Genomic DNA, 25,031 nt, shown 5'->3' with positions numbered 1-25,031 from the left:
TGTGATGATGGTCGGGTGGAAGATTATTGGGTCACGTTACTAACCTGACCTGATGCAATTTCAGGTCACCCAGTGTTGGGTGGGGGATTAGTGAGTCTTAATACCTGAAGATGTCTTGAATGACATTTTTTACCTATGAGGTATATACATAGTACTTTACTGTATTGTATATAAAGGGTACAGGTATTAATATGCTGTAACGTATCTTTACTAATTAATGAAAAACAAATAAACAATAATGTATCATGAATGAGTCAGTACAGTAGACAAGCAGTGAGGCGACCCTTTGGGGGAGGGGGTTGGCACGGTCACTTTTACCCCCTCTTCCTGCCTAGTTCACAACAAACATCATAATCTTCACTGTATTTGTGTTAAAGAGATGAATTTGATACCATAATGATCCTCTATGAGACGTTTCCAATATCATATCCTTAAATGACAAGCTGAATTAGAAGGTAAAAATAAGTATTTTACTGTATGTGAAGGTTACTGGTAGAAGAATTTATTTGAAATACTCCATAACATTCAATACCATAATATCCTGACCAGTTATCCCTGTGACAAAGCCACAATTTTGTGCAGCATATTACTGTACTCATTTTGTACTAAATGTACTATGCTAAAGGACTAAAAAATTTATCTCTTGCGCAAATTGTGACATGTTTATACTCAAATATATCGCTATCTTGCAAGGACTCCAGCAATGCAAGTTATATTCTCTTAAGCCAGTGACATTTTATAAGAGAAAACTTTAAGAGTAAAACAAAATTCATCCCATTAATCGTTATCAACCCGTCTGCTCCCCCCCACTGCTGGCTGGGAGGTGGGGTGTTGACAGCCAGAAGGGGAGATTAACACTTACTCAAAGATTACGAAAGGCAGGGGGTTTAATTTTTTCGCTTATAAAATGTCACTGACGTGACTTAGGATAATATAACTTGCATTGCTGGAATTCTTGTAAGATAGCAATTAATTTGAGTATAAACATCCCTTAGTTTACACCAGACATAATTATTTTAATAATTAACTTAGTACATTTGAGTACAGGTTGTGATAATTTGAGGTTACTCAGAAGTTGTGGTTGCAGTTTTGAAGCTTCGTAACTTCACTAGTGTGTCCAGGGCATATGCGCCTCCATAAGCCCTGGTTATTTCATTGATCAGTTGTCTAAGTGCAAATGTAGCCCTGTCAAGCCATCATGTATCAATTAATTTTAAAATGGAAATTATAATGTAAGATGTTATACGACAATGGTTTAGTAGTGCTGTTAATGTGTGTGCTGTGTAAGTAAGTGTCTTGGATGTCACCTCACCACCTGACTCCTGAACAAATTCTTCATCAACTTCTTCAAATCCTACAAGGTTCTTGGCAGGCCAAAAAAAAAAACACACACACACACTCACACATGGGAATTAAGGCAACAAGCATCCAGTGAGGGTCTTGTTGTGTGACTGCATGGAAGTGAATTAAAAGATCAGCTGTTGAGGAGCTTATTGCTCGGCAACACTGGTGCATGTTACCACTCCTTTCCACTCCATATGTCTAATCACCCACACCTTTCTGCTTTCTCACTCCATATTTTAAAATGTTATGTAATGTAATGTTGAAGGGATACAACTTTGCTCATTTATACTTATACTTATCACAAGCTCCCTAAAAATGCTTTAGGTTTTGTGTTTATCCAAGACATCATCAGGTCATGAGATCACTAATTCCCCACCCAAGAAAGGGTGACCCGACATTCCATGAGGTCAGTAATATGAGACCACTAATCCCCCAGACCTGACATTGAGTCAGGTCTGGTCCCTCCCAAAGTACTTTCATCTTTATTCAAGACATTTTCAGAAAATTCTCTTGATTTTCAACCTCAGAAAATATGTTCCTAAAGCCGGAAATATTGGGAAAATACCGGCTTTTGGTAATGATTTTCTGAGCAAATTTCTATTCCGGCTATCGGATATTTCCGGGTTTGAGGGATTCTGGCTAATGGAGATATTACTGTATTTATATCGACCTTTTATGATAAATATTTAAAATTTTCTAACATCCTCTCTGAAGTGCTAATGCCTTGAAATCATTTGCATTTTGAAAGTTCAGATAATTATTTAACATTATTTTAGATAATAACAGGTCTGCTTACCAATTGTAAACACATTTAGTTTGAATTTTCTATGAACCAATCAGCTATTAGTATAGAAAAGGGGCGTGGCTTACAGGCCAGATTAGCGTGGAAAGACTGTAGATGAAAATCGTATGGTTGGCTCCAAAGATATTCATGTTTCGATGTTTACCAAACTTTAATCACCTTTTTCTCTATTTTTAAAAAAATTTCACTTGTGCCCTTACTACTGCGGTGGCCTCATTTTAAACATAACACTTAAGACTAACACTTAACACTATATGTACAGTAACACTTCACAGGCACCTAATCACTGTCAGAAGGTCTACCCATGATAAGAGACCCACATAAACTGATGCTAGTGGGCTACCAATTCTGGCTCAGTGTGACTAGCTTGCTGAGTTCTTGCATGTGACTCTGCTCCTGTCGACTTAGCGCCAATTTGCCGACTACAATTTTTTTTATATCATACCCATTGCTAAGTTATTGGATGCTGAGTTTTGGGGTTTTATTTTATAGAACTGAGGCTACATATATTAAGTTTGGGCCTTAAAATGATATAAGATTTAATCTGCATAGAATTTGTATGTAGAAGGAACTACAGTATTTAGGGTAAACTATGTTAAAGACACTGTTGTTGAAACTACAATATTTGGCACAGCAAAGGTACACATACTAGAGTGTGTTGTCTTGCATTGTTTTGAGTGTAATTTGTGTTTTCCATGTATGTATCCTATCCTGTTGACTCTCTTAGCTTCCATGTATGGTTAATAATTTTCTCTTTCACATGGCACTGCTTCCTACAGACCAATGGTGATGGCAGAATTTGCTGAGGTAAATATGACTACAGTTATCCTTATTTTAAAAATTCAGAGCACAGTGGAGTCTCAATAATTTGTGTTCTTGAATTCCTGAATTGTTTGTGGGAGACAGAACAGTTGGGTGGTGGCCTGAGCCTCCCATCCCCTTGTCTTACCTCCTTCTCAAGCCAACCGCACACCTCCAACCGCATTAATACAACATCATGCAATTTCACCATAATTCTCTTATTATTTAGGTTTATTTGGTACTGGAATAGCTCATCTGTGATTGATTTTTGGGGGAAAATTAATAATTTTTAATGTTTTATTAATCCAGCACCAAATGAACTTAAGTAATATGGGAATTATGGTGTATTACATACTGTTGTTATAAAGGGATCACTGGCTGCCAGGTGGGAGGTAGTGAGTTGTCCTTCCTCTCCTCAGCTACACACCAAACGCAGTTTTGTATATGTAGTATTTTAAAATAATTCATATTCTATTCTTATGATTCATTCACCTTAATCTATTTCATAATATCCTATTATAATATGTAATCAACTTTTCAGAACCACTCGCTTATTTCAGATTCATTCTGAATTAAAATTGTTTAATTCATTTGGGGGGGATAAAAAATTAAAAACAAATTAAGCCGAAATACAAATTACTGTACTGTACAACGATCCAAATTAACGAGGGAATAGTTATAGGTAAAATAGTACATGTAATTTGTAACAACACACCAGATTCACACGAATAAGTCTTGGCCGTGACCACCACCACAACAGCTGACCATATGAACAGTATTACCAACTCTGCAACATAATTCTCACTAGTTACCAACTCCTTTGAAGAATAAGATAATATATTATATACAATACCAGTAAATGTGAGGAATCTAATAATAATAGATAAAGTAAGTACGAAAAAGTAGTTTTATACCTAGGTATTTAAATGCCTAGCATTAACTCGCCAGGCCAACATACAGGCAATTAAAACCGAATAATTACTTAAATATGTAATATTAGGAGGACACGTCGTTACCTGGCATTTAATTGCAATTCTCAAAACCTCCTCCCGCACCCTCCATCACACGCATTGCTACCATCATCTCTTGCCCGAGAGCGAGCAGTAAACATATGTCAACTCGCGAGGGGTGGAGATGGGTGGGATGTCGACGTCGCATTCTGGACTATATCACAAAAACTGGTTTATAGAAAAAAACGGCATTTTGTTCAATTTAGAATGCGACGTCAAGCTTTGATTACCCAAGCAGGAGGTGGAGAGGGAGGTGACATTGCGTATAAGGCTCTGCTAGCTTAGGTCCAGATTATAATTATAAACCTGTTTGGAATATTTTCCAATATTAGGAACATTTACTGGAAGGTAAAATGTTAATTTACATATCCCAATTAGGATACTCACTTTATTCTGATGAAGACAGTTGTGGAGATTGACTAGGTGGGGGAGGGGACCCCAGTACCACCACATGTGAAGCATCTTTCAGAGATAGATGAAGATAGCTGTTTTGAAAGGTTTTTTAAGATTTCCAAAAGCCCACTTCTTTCATATGACTGAGGCTCATATGCTGCAGAAAGACCACAGACCCTGCATATTTCCTGGTGTCATGTGCCCAAAATTTTTGCCAGGATCTGCTTGACTCACTAACTGAGATAATTATTTTATCATTTGACTAGGAGACAATTTCTTACCATCCTGTGATGAGAATACATAGGAGCCTCGATTAGGGAATCTGGTTAACCATTCTTGAAGAATCTTAACGGGGCACAATATATGAGGAACCCTTGTCTCATTCATTAGCCGTTTTATCCTGATAGGTTGAGCTTGAAAATCCTCCCTTTCATTTTTTCTTAGAATCTCCGTAGGAAAAAGGGTGACATCTTCCTCAGAAAATACCAATAATGATGGATTATTGGAAATTGAAATCAGCTCACTGATCCTCATACCTGTTGCTATTGCTAGAAGGAAGGCTGCCTTCTGAAGCAATCTTTCCCGGTTCAGATTTATATTGTAATTAGGCCCCATAAGAAATTTAGTAACTTTATCTAGAGACCAAGGTGGGATTCTCTTAGGCCGAGGGGGTCGCTGAATGAAAAAGGACGATCTGAGCATTTGATAAATTCTTGGGTTCAAAGTAATATTAAAACCCCATGCCAGAGGGTCAGCCAACGCTGATTTATAAGGTGCAATTGTAGATTCTTGAAAGCCTTTACCTCCAAACAGAAAATCTAAAAATTCTAACAGCACTGTGGTTGGAGTCGTTAACCTGATAAATTGTGGAAAAAGTTTCCAAGCTTTCTCATATTGCATATAAGTTGGGGGTCTATGACCTGCTATCACTTGGTTAACTATATTGGTATTACCCAACAATCTATATAAACATCTTTTGAGAAACTTCAAGCGTGAAGTGCCAAGGATATCTCGAACTGAGGGTGCAGTACCTGGTCTAGACATCCTTGTTGTAATTGTAGTGGATTTCAACAGATCCAGACACCACGGTTGTAGGATTCAATATGGTGCAATTAAGAAGACCTTTCCCTGGAAGGATCTGAGTTTTTTAACCACTTTGGGCAACATTTTCACAGGTGGAACATAGATTGAATTCCAACGGTTCCCGTCTATGAGTAGAGCATTTCCTAAAAGATTCGATCGTTCCAGAGATGCAAAAGTTGGCATCTTGTGATTGTTTTGTGAGACAAAGCGATCCATTTGTGGAGTCCCAAACCTCCTCACTAGACTCTTGAACTTCTATATCTTCAGGGACCATTCTGTTTCCATCGATACTAGCCTGAGACGAATTTTGTTAATCATTTGCCTACACACAAGAAACAGCTGAGATCCCTCACTCCATCCTCCCCCACTCAGCATGAACTCTTAACATGTGAAGAAAGTTTATTTCCTTTTATGTTTTTTACTTTATGATAAGTTTGTTTTTGCACATTCTGTATGTAAGATTGTGTGTGCTTGTAACTGAATAAAAAAGTTATGTGTATCTACCTGAAATTGTAAGTTAAAAAATAACCAAAACACCTCACAACCCTGTAAGGTTAGCCTACTGTGAGCATTGTTCACCATAAATGCATGATAAATTTGAAATTCCATCACTGTAAAACTGTCCGGACCAGTGATTGCCAGAAATTAAGTGGTTACCCTGTAGAAAAATCCAGCTTTCTTATAAAAAAAATCTTGGGGTCGAACTATCAACTGTATATGAGGTCAGTTTCTGCACGAGTACAGTGGTCCCTCGGTTAACGAACACAATTCATTCCAGAAGATCGTTCGTTAACCGAAACCATTGTTTCAATGGGATTTTGGGAAATTGGTTCCAGCTCACCGAAAATTACATACAAAGTAAAAAAAAATGCAGTAAGTACACTTACTTTGAGGTGTGTATGTAGAAGGCTCCTAGTTGATGATGATGATGATGATGATGATGGGAATTAGAAATGGAGGTGGAGGAGAAGGGAGAAGAGAAGGAAGTGGGGGTGGAAGAGAAATCACCCCATGCTTCATACCGTCATTTCACCCATAAAATTTTAAGTTCATTAGGTGTAATTCAAGATTATTTTCTTTAAATCATCACTGCACTGCACTATATATTGTCAATATGTTAAATAAATTTCAGAATGACCAATAATTGTACTGTAAAAACGTAAAAATACTCTGTGTTCAAGAGACCCATAAGCAAGATGTTTCCTCCACTGAACAGAGACACAAACTGAGGCTTTGATGGGTGAGTGAAGTGGCTGATGGGCACACCAAAAACTAGCTCCCTTTACTGCAATTATGTTAAATAAGTGTTAAAATTACGAAAAAATATAATGTAAAACTTGGAAAATTATTGAATAGTACAACCTTCTTGATATTTACTCCAATTTTAATGAATGTAAGCCCTAGAACCGATTTCTTTATTAGCGGACTAATCTTCCAGCTGGTGAGCAAGCCAAAGCATGTCGAAACGTTTTTGTAAGAATTTTATTAACCGAATTTTTGTTCATTAACCGAATTCAATATTCTAATGGAAGGTAATTCGTTAACCGAAATTTTGTTAACCGAGGCGTTCGTTAACCGAGGAACCACTTTATATACTACAGTAAAAATTAATTTGCTTATAAGGGGGCATGTCAATTCTGCTGTTTTAGAAAACATATATGAAGATATTTTCCATAATAAAAATTCAAGTATTTCAGCAAAGGTAAAAATACCATGCAAACTTTTTTAAGATATCAAAAAGATTAATAATAGAAAATTTAAATACTGTAATTAAAAAACATTCCTTTAGCAGTATTTTTACCAAATTTCAAATGATTTTTTCTATTTATTCATCCCTGGAAATTTATTAGGCCTCTTACCCAAGCACTAATGATTGTCTGAGCACTAATGACAATACCCTAATCATGTAATAGATGCTAAAATTCTTTGGTATTACTGCAGCATCTGCAACGAGCATCTGGCCGTCCTATGATTGGTCGCATCACTTATAGTTGGGAGTCTCCACCAGATGTTGGGCCCCACCCACTAGTCTCCGACCTGCCTGCAGTTCCCAACAGTGCCTATTGATTGACACAATAGCTCGGATACTTTCATCTAAGTCAGAAACATTAGCTTTTAAGCCTGTGTACTCAAGAGAAAGAGAGAGAGACTAATTATATGTTACACTGCTTGAAATATAAATCATGGTTTATGAATTACAGTTTGGTGAAGTTGTGATGTGTCTTTTACTTATTGATCATAGCTTGAAATTTTTAATTTATGAATCTTTTATGTTGGAGACAAGAGGTATATATATATATATATATATATATATATATATATATATATATATATATATATATATATATATATATATATATATATATATATATATATATATATATATATATATATTGTATGGTAGACATACTATTTGTTGTACTCTAAAATTTATTGATTTCTTCTATGAATGAGCCATCAAGCTTATCAACCTTTCATGTGATGTGCCTTATTATGGTAAAAGAACTTAAGAAAAAATGCCATTCCATATAGGCAATTTGGAGAAGTGGTCACACTTAATATTACATTGATCATTAGTTTAATACTGTACTGTACAGTACTTGTAATTTTTAGGGCTGCTCTAATAAGAAAACTTGCACTTACAGTATCTGAATGAAATATTTGTGATTTTCTTTGACATACCCAAAATTTTTCCTTCCTGAGTACCCAATTGTGTATTATTACTAAATATTAATACAACGACCCAATTGTGAACAGTTTAATTTTATGTTATGTTTTAAAATTAAAATTTAGGTTATTAACAATATTCTCAGAAGTCTTCTGTAGAAATGACCAAAATGTATGTTTGTATTGGATCTTAAAGGAAGAACAATTGAGTTAATTTAGGTTAGGTGCCAAAACCACATTTCTTTGCATATAACCAAAAGAACTCAGGTGCTTTTATTTGTAGGTGAGATGAAAATTCAAGGAAAACATGTTAATATTTTTTATGTGTGTTTATCTCTTAGTAAAATAATGGTACTGTACTATAGTGATTTTCTTTTTTTTCTTTTTTTGACTGATGGTAATTGGCAAAGATGCCCCTCTCCCCCCTTCATACATAATGTTTAATGTTTAATTAACATTAATATAGCAAAAATAAATCCATATATAACTGTTAAGAATTCCAAGTTCTGGTTTACGTGAATACTGAATTTAATGTCTATAAAGCTTTAACTGCTTGGAAACATTAAATTTCAAAATATGAGTGGAATAGGAGTTTGAAATAAAGAATGTTTGCCGTCGAAGTCACGAATGAATTTGTGGTTTCAGACAAATTCACCTACAGTATACTTTTTCTCTTTCACTAATTATTATGTATATCAAGACAAATGATGCCAATCATGTAAAGCACTGGATAATAATGACCATTTTATAAAGAGTAGAATCAAGTGTAAACAACACATATTCACGTAAAGGTGTATATCCATACACTTACTGTTGGTGTTTCACTACAAAATTGAAACCATTCATCTGGTTGGGCCTCAGTCTTGCACTACAATTTCTTGTAAGAACAAAATTATTAGTGTACTGTACTGCATACCTTTTCATTTATTATGTTTTTTATTGACATAACCATTAAGTACATAAAACAGTCATTAAAAACATGTTTTGTAGCATTTTCAGACATTTTGAGGATTTTTTCCCATAGAAACTTCTCAGTATTAATAATGTGAGTGGGAAAATAGGATCCAATTTACAAAAGGTTTTCACATTACTGTACAGAACTCTTTTGGAAATCAGGGACTGCCTGCCACTTACATTTGATTTGTTGTGGTAGTGTTTAGATGAGTGTGTGGGGGCCAAGCTACTAAGGGGGAGTGGGGGGGGGGGGTGGAGCTCTGGCAGACAGCCACTAACACCAAAGAACCTGCATGTTCTAGAATGACTGAGGCGTGGATAGTGTGAGGAGGTCTACTGGAACATGTGATACACTTTATTTTATACAGGTTGGACCCTGCTAATCCTGGACCCAATAGTCCAGCAGCTTGATGGTTCAGGACGCATATACAGTGAATAATTAATCTAATGGGAAAAATTAGGATATGTTCCACAGCTACTAAGTCAACAGTAATGCTGTAAAAGTTGTGGAAAAATCATTACAATTACAACAACCTGTACTCAAATGTACTAATTTAATTACAGTACTAAAATTTTTATATGGATGTTTATACTCAAATTAATTGCTATCTTGCAAGGATTACAGCAATGCAAGTTATATTCTGCTAAGTTAAGTCAGTGACATTTTATAAGTGGAAAACTTAATCTCCCTCTATTGTACTGTAACCCTGAGTCCCTGACCCCTCCTCCCTCCACTGATAACTATATGCACCCGGTAATCTCCTCTCCTGGCTGTCAATGCCTTACCTCCCCTCCCCCCTCCTCCCAGCCAGAAGGCAATAAGGATTTTAGAGGGTGAAGGTGGTTTTAGGCTTAAAGTTTTTCTCTTATAAAATGTCACTGACTTGACTTAGCAGAATATAACTTGCATTGCTGTAATCCTTGCAAGATAGCAATTAATTTGAGTATGTAAGCATCTCATAATTTACACTAGACATAAAATTTTTAGTCCTCTAGCTTAGTACATTTGAGTACAAAGTAAGTACAGTAATATGTTTATCAAAATTATGGCTTTTTCACAGAGAAAAATCTGTATAACTAACCCCAGTGGTCAGGATATTATGGCATGGACTGTCAGAGTATTTCAAATAAATTGTTTGTTTAGTTCTGTACATATATGCTAATTCCCATTTAGTGAATGTGCATAAAGCAAGGGTCCAGTGTACAGTAAACTTGTGCCATAACATTAACACTTTGTTATACAGAGGTCCAGTAAGCCTGGGCTAAATTTATACTGATGTAAGTTGTATTGGTACTGTACCAGTAATAGTACATTTTATGCATTATTTTGCCTTTTTTTAACCTCAGCTTTGATGGTTTTGAATTTTCGCTAATCCAGAACCGGTCTGGTCCCAAGCTTCCCGGATTAGTGAGGTCCAACCTGTACCAATAATGGTACAATTTAAATAAATTGCTGTTTCCAGTTGCAGGTATATAAATACTGTAGTCTTATATTAGGGACATTGCCATTTAAGAATTACTTGGTTTAGTTCAGAAAATACCTTTAAATCGTACACAGTTCTGAAAACTTGAAAACACTGGTCAAGCAAATTTATGAAGTGTTACTTGGATAAATTAAATAATTACAGGTATTTAACCACTTTCCTTCTATGGTGAGGGATGATTATGAATACAGTACTCTACTAGCTAAGACATTTAATGATGCCTGGTTTCTTTAATTGTAAATACAGGCATTCCCAATTTAAAAAAAAATATTCTGTTCTAAATTTCTTTAGTAAATTGATCATATTTTCCCATAGACTCACTCCCATTAGAAAAACAGATACATTCCTCAAAAAAAATTGAAATGTTTTGGTGTACACAATGAGTATATGCATATTAAGTGTGATATATGTTGTACAGTATGCAATAGAGAAATAGATTTTATACCTATACTTATGAGAAACTGGATAATATTAGAAACAAGTGAACAGCAAGGAATGCTAAGCCAAGATCTATAATGAATATATTAATGTAATTTAGGATACATTAGAACATAACATAAGAACATAAGAAAATAAGGAGTCTGCAATAGGCCGGTTGGCCTGTGCATGGCAGCTCCTGTCGAGAGTTACTACCACTCTCTATCATCCATGAATCTATCTAGCCTCCTTTTGAAACTCCAGAGTTCCAGCACTTACTACAAAGTTGCTAAGCTTGTTCCACTCGCCCACCACCCTATTTGTGAACCAGTTTCTTCCTATCTCCCTCCTAAACCTAAACTTATCCAACTTGAATCCGTTGCTCCGAGTCCTATCCTGCTCGGATATTATAAGAACTTTATCTATATCCCCTTTATTGATTCCTTTCACCCACTTAAATACATCTATCATATCTCCCCGCACTCTTCGTCTTTCTAGGGAATGCAAGTTAAGTTTCTTTAGCCTATCCTGATATGGAAGGTTTCTAAGTCCCGGAATCATTTTTGTCATTCTTCGCTGCACCGACTCTAGTGAATTTATATCCATTCTATAATAGGGGCACCAGAACTGAACCGCATAATCGAGGTGAGGCCTGACTAGCGCAAGATATAGTTGCAATAAGACCTCTGCACTCTTGTTACTTACACTTCTAGATATAAAACCCAATACTCTGTTTGCCTTATTTCGAACATTAACGCACTGTTTTCTAGGCCGTAGGTCCGGGCTTACAAGTACCCCTAGGTCTCTTTCACAAGTCGACTTCTCTAGGTTGATGTTGTTAAGGCTGTATACATTATAAGTATTTGTTCTTCCAATATTAAGTACGCTGCACTTGCTGGTGTTGAATTTCATTTGTCATTTTTCAGACCACCCCTGCAGTTTATTTAGATCCTCCTGTAATGCATTTGCATCCTGCCCTGAATTAATTTGCCGCCCTATTTTGGTGTCATCCGCAAACTTGCTTATGTCACTGCTGATCCCAGTATCTAGATCGTTTATGTAGATTATGAACAAAAGTGGGCCTAGTACTGACCCCTGGGGAACCCCACTGGTTACACGGCCCCACTCAGATTTAACACCATCTACGCTGACCCTCTGCGTTCTATCGGTGAGCCATGATTTTATCCAATTTAAAACTTTCCCCTCGATACCATGATCTTTAATTTTTCTCAGAAGCCTCTGATGCGGTACTCTGTCAAATGCTTTGCTAAAGTCTAAGTAAATAACATCGTAATTTTTGTCATTATCTACTACCTCGAAGACTTTCCTAAAAAACGTTAGCAGATTTGTTAGACAAGATTTTCCCTTTGTAAACCCATGTTGAGAGTCGTAGATTAATTTGCTTTTCTCTAGATGCGATCGGATGCTATCTGCTATAATTGATTCAAGAAATTTCCCCACTACTGATGCCAAACTGAACGGCCGGTAATTTGACGCTGATGCTCTGTCTCCCTTTTTGAATATAGGTATACTACATTTGCCTGTTTCCACAAGTCTGGCACAACTCAGCCCCTCCAAAAAAAGTCCTATGCTCAGCTCCTGATTAGTTTTCATCTTCTTAAATTTCTGCTGTTTTGTTTACATGGTGTGAATGCTACTGTCAGTCAGCTGATACTATGCTCACAATGTGTCATGTGTTGCCAGTATCCACACCTCCAAACTTTTGTTAACTCCAAATTTCACACTTTTTCTAATGTACTGATTCAAGTCTACAGTTGTGAACTAAAATAATTCAGCAGGCAGGGAGGTGGTGTATGGGAGGGTAGGGGTGTAGTTAATGAAAAGTCTCCTCGAACATTAAAAATTTTCAGCACTTCTGTGGTTGTTTTGGTGTGCGTACTGTACAGCATTGAGTTATTTACAGCTTGCTGAATTCTTTTTGGCCACAACTGTACAGTACATAATTAGCATATAAAATTTAAGAAGACACTAATTTACTGTTACTGTATTTGATATGTCACATATTACAAGAGTAATTGGGGAGAAATTGGACAAAGAGGCCACTGCCTGAGTGACTGTGCTGGTAGAGACAAGTCTGCTTACCTTCAATGAATTTGAGGAGTAAGTTATATGGTGATTGTAGGAGAATTATGATACATTGAAATCTCTTTTGTAGACTTAATAACATTGTGAGTGTTATAGGACAATGAAGTAAGTGAGTGAAATAAGTAAGTATATTGGTAATAAAAATATATTATTTTATAAAATGCATATTTTCATTATTACTTCGGAAATAATTACAAAAAATTGAAAAAAAAATAATTGTGGCTTCAGAATTTATGAATGTAAATTGAATCATGAACCAAAATTATCAATTTTTTTCTGTAACTTGGTATTTTCGTAAATTGAACTGTCATAAATTGGGAACTGCCTGTCTACTCTGTATTAGTCAAGAGTTTCCAAGTACTTACAATATTAATCTTGTTAAGTTTATTCATTGTTCTCTGTGGCTTTTACATGAATTCCTTCATGAAAAGATAGTTATGCAGCATACTGTATTACTGTACAGTAATTGTAAATTGCATACATATTAGAATAAAATGCATAAGTTTTGTAGCTATCTGCATCACTGACAGCTAGATTAAAGCTTTAATATACATAACTGGTCCTGCTTTATCAAGTAATTCATAAGAATACAAAATTGACTATGAAGCATATACTAGCAAGAAGATTAGGAGAATGTAATACCGGGTGTTGAAGGTCTATATATTTTTATAGTAGGTGGTCAGTACAGTAAATGTGTGTTGTATTTCACACCCAAAAGCAGTGTAAGAAGACATACAGTACAGGTGTTACCAGTTCAGTCAGGATATGATTTAGGTTCATAAGACTGACATACATACTGTATCAGATTCCCTCATTACCTCAATTTTTTTTTTACATACAGTAATGCTGTCATAAAAGCAAACAAAAAAACATGGTATGTTATATATTGATTTGTGTTAATCAAAACTGATTTAGTAGGAGGTTAAGTACAGTAAAGCCTCAAATAACGACTGTAATGTGTCCTCCAATATTACAGTGAAAGGTGAATCATCGTACAGTATCGCGAATCATTAATTACCATTAAAATATAGCGATAATAATGAGATGCATTCCCAAGTGTGACCTTTTCATATCTTTTGTGTGGCTTCTTACCCTCTTTTCTCCCCAAAACAATACAATTAATGAAAATTGCAAACTATATTCTTTAAATAATGTTTCTGAATGCACCTTATACAATATAAATGAATAATAATATGGTCACACAAGAGGAGATGGAACGCCATTGTTTTCGTGAGTGCTAACCACGAGTGGCAAAGAAAAATGAGATGGATTGGGAACGGCAACATATACGTGCGCATTTAAGGAAACAAGTGTCATTTATCTTATTAAGAAAATGTACAAAAGATTCATTGTTGTTTATTAATGAATATGTATTTGATTGAATTAATCTTTATATGTGCGAAATGAACAATACAATTCATTAATAATACGTAGAATATTAAAACACACAAGAGAATTAGACACGGATTATTGTTGTCAGTGTTTGCACCCATAATTTCAGTTATCTACCTGAAACTGAAGAAAATAAGACCCTGGTTGTTGTTGTCGTAAAAATAATGTAAAAAATATGCATGTTTTGATTACCCAATGTTATTTAATGTACAGTAGAAGTGACCACTGATATTAAAAAAAAAAATGAGACTGATAGTGGAACGCCAATGTACACGTGCGCACTCAAGGAAACATAGTCATTTATATTAAGAATATGTACAAAAGATTCATTACTGTTTATTAGTGAATATGTATTTGATTGAATTAATCTTTATATATGCAAAATCAACAATGCAATTCATTAATAATACATAGATTATTGTAACACACAAGAGGAGACAAGATGGCAATGTTTTCGTGAGTGGCGATGTTTCTGCATAAGAAACTGAAGAAAATAAGACCCTGGTTGTAGCTGTAGTGAACTTAATGTAAAAAAATTGAATACCTGTATGTATGTTTTAAGTAATGTTATTTAATGTTAATAAATGGAACACTAGAAGTAGCTAACCACTAATGGTAAAGGAATAAAGCGAGACAATTGGGAACGCCAACGTATGTACAGTAAGTGTGTACATGTGAAAACATATCGTCATTTCTCTACATTTGAATATGAAAGCAACACTTATTTACTGTTCATATATGCTTTAGATAATATTTAGTAATGTAAAACAAAAATTCTACTCACCAATAGTGGTAAAGTCTAAAACATAAGAACAGCCAATGATGTGCGAGTTTTTACTCAGATGACGAAGTCATCAGGTTCAACTCTGGCTGAAGCTGTAGCTTTCCATAAAGCTGTTGCTAAAACTTTTACTGAACCTGAAGTTGTTGTTGAAGTTGCTTATGATGCTGAATTTGATGGTTTAGCTGAAGTTGATGGTTTAGGCCTTCAAATAATAAAGCTGTCGAAAGAACCTTGCACAGCTGCTTTCTTTTCTCATTATACATCTTTATGTAGAGGCCATTTGCATTTATTTAAATTTTAATGCTTTGTTCTGTTAATGGATCCACTTCAGGAAATATGTTCATTGCTTGCTCCATATAATACCCACAGACCTCTCACCTTTTTCATATCATTTTAACACATCTAGTTTCTTGGCTGAGCTTACCGGTATACACTTTCTTTAACTTTTGAACCAGCACTACCATCACTTGCTCTCTTGCTCATGCTGAATAGGGAAGCAAAATTGCTGTAAGAAACCTTAGAAAGTTTTTCCTTTTTTTCTGTTCAGATGCGTGAAAACAAAGGGCCCGCCAGCTGCGATTGCTTATACTAGTGATGCTGGCGTTGCCACTAACAAGCCCGGCAGCCTCCGTGCACAAGGCGTGGTCTTTTTTTTATAATATCGGGATTTAGTTATTATTTATACGAAAATGTAATATATATTTTTTAAATTCGTCGTAAATACGAAGAAAATAATGGCGTTAATTGAATTAGGTCCTAAATTAACCAGGGTCTTAGATTTGAATCTTTGTTAGCTGAACCATTGTTATTGGAGGCTTTACTGTAGCTTGTTTTATGTTACACATTTCCAGCAAGCTCTCATTAATCAAAGAAAGAGATTAACAGTATTCAAGATTGTACCATTTGCTAGTGACATCAATTGTTTTATTGTAATGTTATTAATTTGGAGTGTAAGTTACTGTATAATTGAGGAAGAAGAAATAATTATCTATTTGCTTACATGTAGATTAGTAATAATATATTTTGATAAACTGAATTAACTCATTGTCACTAACAGGTTTAAAAGTAAGTCAGTGCAGTACATAACATGGTGGTGTGAGGAAACAAATAATTTCCCAAATTTCCCAGTCAGCCATCCTAGCTACGGTTGTTAATCATTGCTAACATGTTGATTGTTAACTCCTTTTATGTATCCATTTTTTTTCTTGAGAAGTTTAATAAGTGAGATGTACAAAACAATCATTATTTCTCATTATGGTTATAGCGTTATCGGTAATTGTAATCTATATTAGCAAAATGGACTTTTACAGTTTTTATAAAAAATCATTCACAATTCAAAGAGAGACATAGTTAGTAAGAGCTCTTTGTGGGACATACAGAATAAGAGGTCTGCATAATATTAAAAATTAGTTTGAAATTTTTTCAATATTTAAAATTTTTACTTGAGTGATGATTTAGGATTCATATACAGTATACCAATTGTCTAGACTGGCAGAGCTGTATGTAAAGACCAGTACAGTACTAGATAGGTTGTTGAAGTCATTATGTGGGTATGATTTATAGCTGAAGTTTTTATTAAAATACTTAAGAGTTTCATTGTGAAGTTTTATTTTTTTTTTAAATCCATCTTAACACTCTCGGGGGTTACAGATGGAAATTTGTTTGTGATCTAAATTATCGCTTTAGGGTTTTCATGTGCAAATTTGTGTATGAACTCAAAAGTTACAATAAATTAATTTTATGTTTGTGTATGAATGCTAGATACGCAAGATGCACATTTGACAATGTTGGTGTGATGTGGCACCTCTGTAGATTGCCTCTAAAGCTACATGAGTGACCACGCCAGTCATCCTTTGTGGTTCAACGACAAGACGTAACCTGGTCCTACATTTCCCACCATTTTTTCATGACTTGTGACTTGTACTTAAAGTACGAGATTGCACCATGTGGTAATAGTGTGGTGCCTCCTGAGGCCTCTCCCAGTGTCCCTGGCCCTTCTAGTGCAAGTGATAGGTTGTCTGGCCCTTCAACAAGCAGTCCTAGTGTGAAAGGAACTGCCCAGCATGTTGTTGTGGCTAAAAATAAAAATAAAAACTGTGCTGCACCTGTGGTATCTCAGCTATTGCAGTGTGGCTTACCTGATGGCCACTCATATCCTTTATAAGTGTGCACTACCCTTACTCTCACTAAAACTAGATTTAGTAACCTTGTTCAGGCTAAGTACAGCACTGTGGGGCACAGAGGAGGGAAAAAATTTTCTTGGAAGTTCCAAAATGATGCATTACATCATCTCTCGAACTGGGAAAAATATCTTCCATCCCCGGAATTTTCCGGGTAACGGAAAAATGTTCTTGGAAGTTCTAGAATGATGCATTGCATCATCTTTCGAACCCGGAGAAATAGCTTTCATCCCCGAAATTTTCCAGATACCAGAAATTTTTTGGGGGAATATCTAGAAAATGTGCTCCTTGGAAAATCGTACCCAAAGCCGAAATTTTCAGGAAAATTCCGGCTTTGGGAATGATTTTCCGAGAAAATTTAAATTCCGGCTATCAGAGAGTTCCGGGTTTGAGGGGTTCCTGCTTACTGAGATATTACTATTTACAATTATTATTTCATGGGAATTTCGAAAATAAAAAGCCTTTATAAACACATTATGTATAATTTTTGTAAAAAATGTTTAAACTTTCAGCGAGGAATATTCACGTTTGGGCGCTTGAGTGGCAGCCACGCACTAATTTGTGTTATATTCATGCTTACTTATAGATTTAATCTTTTTATTGAGATTACCTATACAGTAATACCCCGCTTTACGCGTTTCAGTTTTACGTGTTTCTACATTTACGCGGTACCCTGCCAGAACAAGAATTCCCATCGGTTAATCCCCCAATTAACCGGGTTGTTCACATATATTAGATACCTGTATTGGGGTTTTAGTAACGAAACCCAATTGAAGTTCCTTGTTTTATTACAAAAGGATTATGTCTATAATTCCTGAGTGTAGATCAACCGTAAGTTCCACTATTTATGAGTGAACGAGAAAGAGGACTGTGTTTATGAATATAAACGTTGATCACGTCCGTTCAATATCAGTTGATGTGAGTGACTGAGCTTCAGAGTGTTGCCTCTGGTGCGCGCTTACATAAATGCTGACATATGGGCTTCTCCCTCTTGGGAAAGGTACCGTTCTCGTGTTCAACTCATGTCTTACTCATAGACAGTGGAAAGTTACAGGGTGGTGAAATCTGAATATAATATCAGATGTAAGAACCCATTTATATAATATGTTCTGTTGATGAGATAGGGGCCATTACATTGCTCAGTCACCTACCAGCCGAGCTCCGTGAGGCCTAAATAAGCTCACAGAGTACAGTACATCCTCGACAACCCTAACCATGTTATAAACAGATGTGTAGATACTAAGCTGGGGATTCTACTACTGTAGGGGTATTAGCTACTACAGGGGGCCTAAACTTTAGTGTCTTATGGGTCAATATGTTATGAACATCGTTCATTTTGGATGACACTGCCTTATAATAACAGAACAGAAACATATTTGCCAAAATTAACATAATTGAGGGAATTGTAAGGCTTGGTATGGCAAATTCCCGTGATAGATAAAATGGCAAATTATTACTCAAATCAGCAAAATGTGTCTCTTTCAAGAATGCTAGAACTTTTGATTTCTCTGAAACATTTTGAATATCCATTTTAGTGAAATTCATGACAGGAAGTTGAATGAAAGCAGACTTGAGTTTTATATTTAAAGCAAAGTGCTGATGAGCAGGCAAGGTCCAAAAATGTACCACAAGTGATTTCACAGTAATCCGGAGCCTTGTAATGCCCTTTCACAACTAGCTGCTTAACACCATCATGGCATTTTAAAATAACAGTACAGTAGTAAGATTTGGAAAAAACAAATACGTACCGCGCCTTGTGAAGATGAGAGTGAAACACAGTTTTGAGACTAACTGGCCTATAACTGCATTGCGCAAGTGCTGTGCGTACATTGGTTTGTATGACTGCCAATTCACATATTCCCTCTGCAGCAGGAATAAACGCGAACATGTAGGCTGGACATACGTGTAGGCGTAGATAAGACGACTTACACTGTGACAGTACCTTAGGATCCTCTATTGACATTAAAGAATAATCTTCATCTATTAGGAAGAGTTCTTTAAGCCTATCCAGAGTATGCAGTGTGTCGTTAACAAACCAGGGGAAGGGTTCTAAATGCCATGCATTAAACTGATGTTGCCCTCGCATAGGAATGTGGATCAGGATAGCATTGTGCATGAGAGTCTACTCCAACAGTGAGTAATAATATTCAACCTCATTGTCATTAAAAATCGGAGCTAATTGATACTGCAACTTGGCTATCTGTAAAGCGTAAAGAAGCGTCTGCACAGGCACAAGCTTTGCGTCCACGCGTCCTATCCCTGCATCTACAATGCTGTCAATTAGTTCGTTTTTAGAGGTTACAATCTTTTGAACTGAAATTTCCGCAGCATGCAAATATTCTGTGAAATAAAGGAGCCATTCTAACGTCAGGACTGATTTCTGTAACCTATTAACAATCTTCAAAACTTTGTTAGACTCAGATATTATTGCATTAACCTTTGATTCTAAAGCAGTAATCGCGTGAAAGGTTTGAGAAACAACACAATTCTGCTGAGATACAGCTTGAACGACAATGTTCATTCGGTCCCCCAATTTAGCTACATCATCGGCCGTTGCCGTGCCAAACAAAGTGCTTTGCATAAGACCCACAAAATTAAAGAGGCCCCTTTTTCGTCGTGTCTGAGAATGCACTTCTTTAGCAAGATCCACTTGAGATGCTGGTAAATTCTTCCCAACATCGACGAGAAGCTTGCGAAGGTTCTGGAGACGAAAGTGTAGAAGGTCAATAGTTTGTGAAACTATCATCGATTCATTAGAAGCTGCGCTGAGACCATGAAGGATGTCCAATGCTGATTGTAGTTGGGTCAACTGAGGTAGGACGTGGGAACTGAGATACAGCTTTGACTTTATCATCTACTGTGTGGATGCCCTCACCGTCAACTACATGACCAAGGAAATGGATTCTGGATTTTAAAAACTCACACTTCGAGAGTTTAATTTTGAGACCTGCTGTGGAAAGTTTTTCCAAAACTTCATGCAGTTTAATCAATTGGGAATCAACATCCTTACTGACTACTATTAGATCATCCAAATAAGTGCAGACTGTGGTACCAATCAATCCAGCAAACAGGGTGTTGATCATTCTTTGAAATGTTAGTGGGGCATTTCTGAGACCAAATGGCATCAGGAGGAACTCAAAGTGGCCCAGAGGCGTGCTAAACACCGTGACCTCTCGTGATTTCTCATCGAGTGGTATCTGCCAATACCCACTAAGCAAATCTAAGTTGCTGAATACTGCTTTATCCTTACCTAAGGATTGCAATATGTCACTCAAGATAGGCATAGGGTACCTATCAGGGATCGTTTGTTCATTGACGCGCCTGAAATCTATAACAGGGCGCCATCCACCATCCTTTTTGGGGACGAGGAATAAGGGGCTATTAAAGGGGGATTTAGAATGCTTAATAACATTCTCATCCAACATACTCTGCACCATATCTTGAACTACAGCGCGCTGGCTATGAGGTAATCTGTAAGCTGGTATGTAGATAGGGTTTGTTCCCTCCTTTAACGCTATATGATGGGATGTTAAATCTGTCTGACCTAGCTTTTCCTCTGGCAAGGCTACTATATCTCTATAGTCAACAAGCAGCTCTAAAAGGCGTGTCCTACCCTGAGGATGATCGATCACCTTAACATGTGGCGCTATTTGATCTATCCTGTCCTGCCGATTCTGTTGGTATTGTGTAACAATACTACCACCAATTGGGAATTTTGTAGGCTGTACTTCGACATTGTTGTGATATACTAGAAAATCACATAAATAACATCCTTTCTTTAAAATCATCGCTTGTCTGTGGGCCTACTTCACGAGATGGGGGGGCACCTGAGCAGATCTCCATAGATGGAGGTACCAACCTTGCCAGCCTCGAGATGACAGATTTCCTCAAGTCATGGGGGGTCGAGGTGCGCCTCTCGTCGGCCCACTTCCCCCAGTCCAATGGCAGGGCAGAGGCTGGGGTCAAGGCCACCAAGAGGCTCCTCAGGGATAACACTGGGCCTGGGGGTAGCCTGGACTGCGATAGGACATCCCAGGCCCTCCTCCAGTACCTGAACACACTTCTGAGGGGAGTGAACAAATCGCCCGCCCAACTTGCCACCGGCCGCCAGCTCCGTGACGTCATTCCCGTGGCCAGACAGCACTATAAGGTGGACCAGCACTGGCGGCGGGCACTTCGTATGGGGAGGTGCGCTTGGCCGAAACCCAGGACGGGATCCTTCTGTCGTGGGGGGAGGTGTCCTGCCAGCTGGCTCCTCTAGCCGTGGGCACGCAGGTGCGTGTGCAGGACGCAGCTACCAAGCTCTGGGACAGGACAGGCATAGTGGTGGAAGACCGCCCTCACAGGCAGTATGCCGTCAGGTTGATTGGCAGTGGCAGGGTGTCCATCCGTACAGACGCCACCTGCAAAACGGCGCCACACCTGTGCCTACTACTCCGGTGGTGCACCAAGCTAGGCCTCCTGGCCCCCCATCTGCAGTGCCCTTCATACCAGCGCCCCAGCTGGCAACCCTGGCCCCAACCCAGTCGGGCGTGGCCAGACCCAGGAGAGGCCGCAGGCCCCCAGGCTGGTTGGCGGACTACGTGGTATAGTACATGTGGTGTAAAATTAGTTTAGAGTTTTTTTTTTTCTTTGTTTGACTGGTTTTTCTTGCATTATTGTTTTTTTTTATGAATGCATTGTTTTCCTCTTGTTAGTTAAAATGTGGATTGTCATTTCCTTTTAACTTGGGGGGGGAGGAGAGATGTAAGATTGTGAAATGGAGTACCATCCTACGATATGTTTTCCCATGTGTTGAGGTGGGGCTTGTCTGTGGCAGCGCCCGGTTGCCAGTCACCAGCTGACGCTGTAAGAATAAAGTCTACAAAGAATGTGGTCTATCATTCAAACCTCTCAAAATAAGAATATCATCAGCATAGCTGATTGTGATATTGCTGGGGTTGTCTGGTATTGAATGTAATAATAATGCATTCATAAGAACATTGAACAAAACGGGACTAAGTACTCCACCCCCCCCCCTCCCTGAGGTGCCAAGTTGCATATCTTTAACTTTACTTTTGTAACCCTAAAACAGTACAGCAGCCCTTCTGTTGGTTAGGAAACCACTTATCCAGTGTAACAGCTTACCTCCTATATCCATTTTGGCTTGTTCGTATAATATCACTTGCCTATTGGCAATATCAAATGATATTTTTTTTCTTTTATCCTCTTCACCACTGATCAGCTCGTTAGCCGCTTGGGTGATTGGTCACGTCTCTGATTACTTTTCCTTTTCTTTTATCCTCTTCACCAAAAGATCGGCTCGTTAGCTGCTTGGGCGATCGGTCACGTCTCTGTTACGCACTGTTGGCAAGTACCAGGCATGTACCAGCTCCTGAATGTACCTGAACCCACTCCAGTGCTAGTAAAGTCTTATCTTGAAAGAGCTCAAACTTGGTGCCGTCACAACACTTTTTGGCAGATTGTTCCAAGAGTTCACAACCCTCACTCCGAAAAAGTTTACCTTCACAGTTTTCTGGACTTGCGGCTTCTTCAATCTTGAGCTGTGACCCCTTGTGGGGCGAGCATCCGCCAGCTCCAAGTAAGGACACTCGACTGAGTAGTGCCCCTTGAGATGCTTATACACCTCAATTAGGTCACCCCTTGCCCGTCTGTAGTATAAGCTAGGCAAGTTCAGGCGCTCCAATCTCTCAGGGTAGCTGAGGTGCCGAAGTGCAGGCACCAGTCTGGTGGCCCTCCTTTGAACATTTTCAACCAACAGACAGTCCCTAGCGTATCTCGGGGACCAGACGGGGTGACAGTACTCCAGATGGGGAAGCACCTCACCCTTGAAGATCTTTACGAGGGACGAACCGTCTCAATATCTGAACGACCTTCTTATAAGACTCCATAATTTATTTGCCTGATTTACCTTCTTCTCACAATGGCCCGAGAACTTCAGCTCATTGTCAACATACACACCTAGGTCCTTTTCACATTCAGTCTCAAATAGTGCAGTTTTTTCATCCCGTTGGGACATATGATATGCCTCCTTACCGTTGGTACGCCCCAGGTGCATCCTCTTACACTTCGTGACATTGAACCTCAGCAGCCATTTCTTCGACCATTCTTGGAGCCCACAGAGGTCCTTCTGCAGCTCTTCACAGTCCGCTTGGTTCTTGATTTCCCGAAATAACTTGGCTTCATCGGCAAACATTTGTATGGAGGAGTGTACAACGTCAGGCATGTCATTTATGAAACAAACAAACAACAGTGGGCCCAATACACTGCCCTGTGGTACCCCGCTTGTGACAGGTACGGATGATGATTTCGTGCCATTAGTCACCACACACTGCTTGCGATCATATAGAAAGTCTTCTATCCACGCTAGGACATTTCCCCAAATTCCCTACCCTTCCAGTTTGATTTTCAGCCTTTCGTGGGGTACACTGTCGAAAGCCTTCTGCAAAATCTAGGTAAATATTGTCGATATTACCACCCCATTCCAGAATATGGGTCCAAATATCCAATACCTTGAGCAACTGTGTTAAGCAGGAGCGCCCCGGCATAAAACCGTGTTGGCAATCCTTTACAAGGTTGTTTCGCAGTAGATGTTCCATCGCTGCATCTCTGATAATACTCTCAAGTACTTTACATATTATGCTGGTCAGGCTCACCGGTCTATAGTTGTTCGTGGAGTGACGATCGCCCTTCTTGAAGATAGGACTCACATAAACCACTTTCCATTCACTGGGGACCTTTCGTTCATCCAGGCATTTACAAAGCAGGATCTTCAGGGGCTCGGCAAGCTCGTTGCTCAACTCTTTTAGCACTCTAGGATACACCATGTCAGGGCCGGGACTCTTATGGACCTTTAGCTTTGACAATTTATTTCTAATACCCTCTTCTGTGAACACAATGTGGGTCAGTGCTGTGTCGAACCGTCTGTCCTCAAACGCAGGAAGGTTAATGGCATCCTCTCTTGTGAACACCGAGGAAAAGAAGTTGTTCAATGCCTCAGCTTTATCCTGGTCAGAATCTGCGTAACTACCATCTTCAAGCCTTAGGTCTGATACTCCTACTCGCGTTTTTAATTTCGACTTTGCATAGCGGTAAAACGCCTTTGGGTTTGACTTGACCTCGCTTGCAACCAGCCTCTGGAACTCCTTTTCAGCCCTTCTACATTCTATCTTTGCTTGGTTTCTGGCTCTTGCATACATCCTCCTGTCCAGCTTATAATTTGACCCAACCCACGTCTTGAATTTCTGGGTTTTCTTCTTAACTTTGTCGACCGCCGCATGGTTCATGTTTCGGGTTCCCCTCGTATTCCTAGAGGCACTGGATTTGGTCTTGGGTATGTATTTATCGATCAAATGGATCACTTTACTTTTTATGATATTCAGCGTAGTGTCTGCGTTCTTGTGCCTTAATGAGTCAGGCCAATGGATACCCCTCATCTCTTCCCTCATCCCGTTGTAATTTCCTCTGTAATATTTGCACCTTGGCCTGGCCTTATCTTGAACTAGGTAACAGTTAAATCTGAATGACAGCACTATATGGTGACTGATGCCAACTGGGGCAAGGTGTTCCAGTTTGGCCACCATACCCTCCTCGTTTGTTATGATGAGGTCTAGT

General features: G+C 38.1%; 1 protein-coding gene across 14 annotated transcripts in view; it reads left to right on the top strand.

Annotated features, from left to right (window-relative positions):
- LOC121855582 (liprin-beta-1-like) overlaps positions 1-7,739 on the top strand; it is a 214,986-nt gene extending 207,247 nt beyond the window's left edge. For 6 of the 14 annotated variants that reach the window (XM_042350598.1, XM_042350606.1, XM_042350603.1 and 3 more), the window contains one exon: positions 7,375-7,739. In XM_042350598.1, coding sequence (XP_042206532.1) covers positions 7,375-7,500 — 126 coding nt within the window. In that variant the 3' untranslated portion in view covers positions 7,501-7,739. Of the gene's footprint in view, positions 1-2,925; positions 2,954-7,374 lie in introns of all 14 variants that reach the window. The other 8 variants (XM_042350609.1, XM_042350607.1, XM_042350608.1 and 5 more) reach the window with 4 other exon arrangements.
- Positions 7,740-25,031: the final 17,292 nt, after the last annotated feature.

Source organism: Homarus americanus, unplaced genomic scaffold (assembly GCF_018991925.1).
Source record: "Homarus americanus isolate GMGI-L3 unplaced genomic scaffold, GMGI_Hamer_2.0 scaffold48406, whole genome shotgun sequence".
Taxonomy (NCBI): domain Eukaryota; kingdom Metazoa; phylum Arthropoda; class Malacostraca; order Decapoda; family Nephropidae; genus Homarus; species Homarus americanus.
The sequence above is the reverse complement of the archived record's forward strand: the minus strand, read 5'-3'. Positions and strand labels throughout refer to the sequence as shown.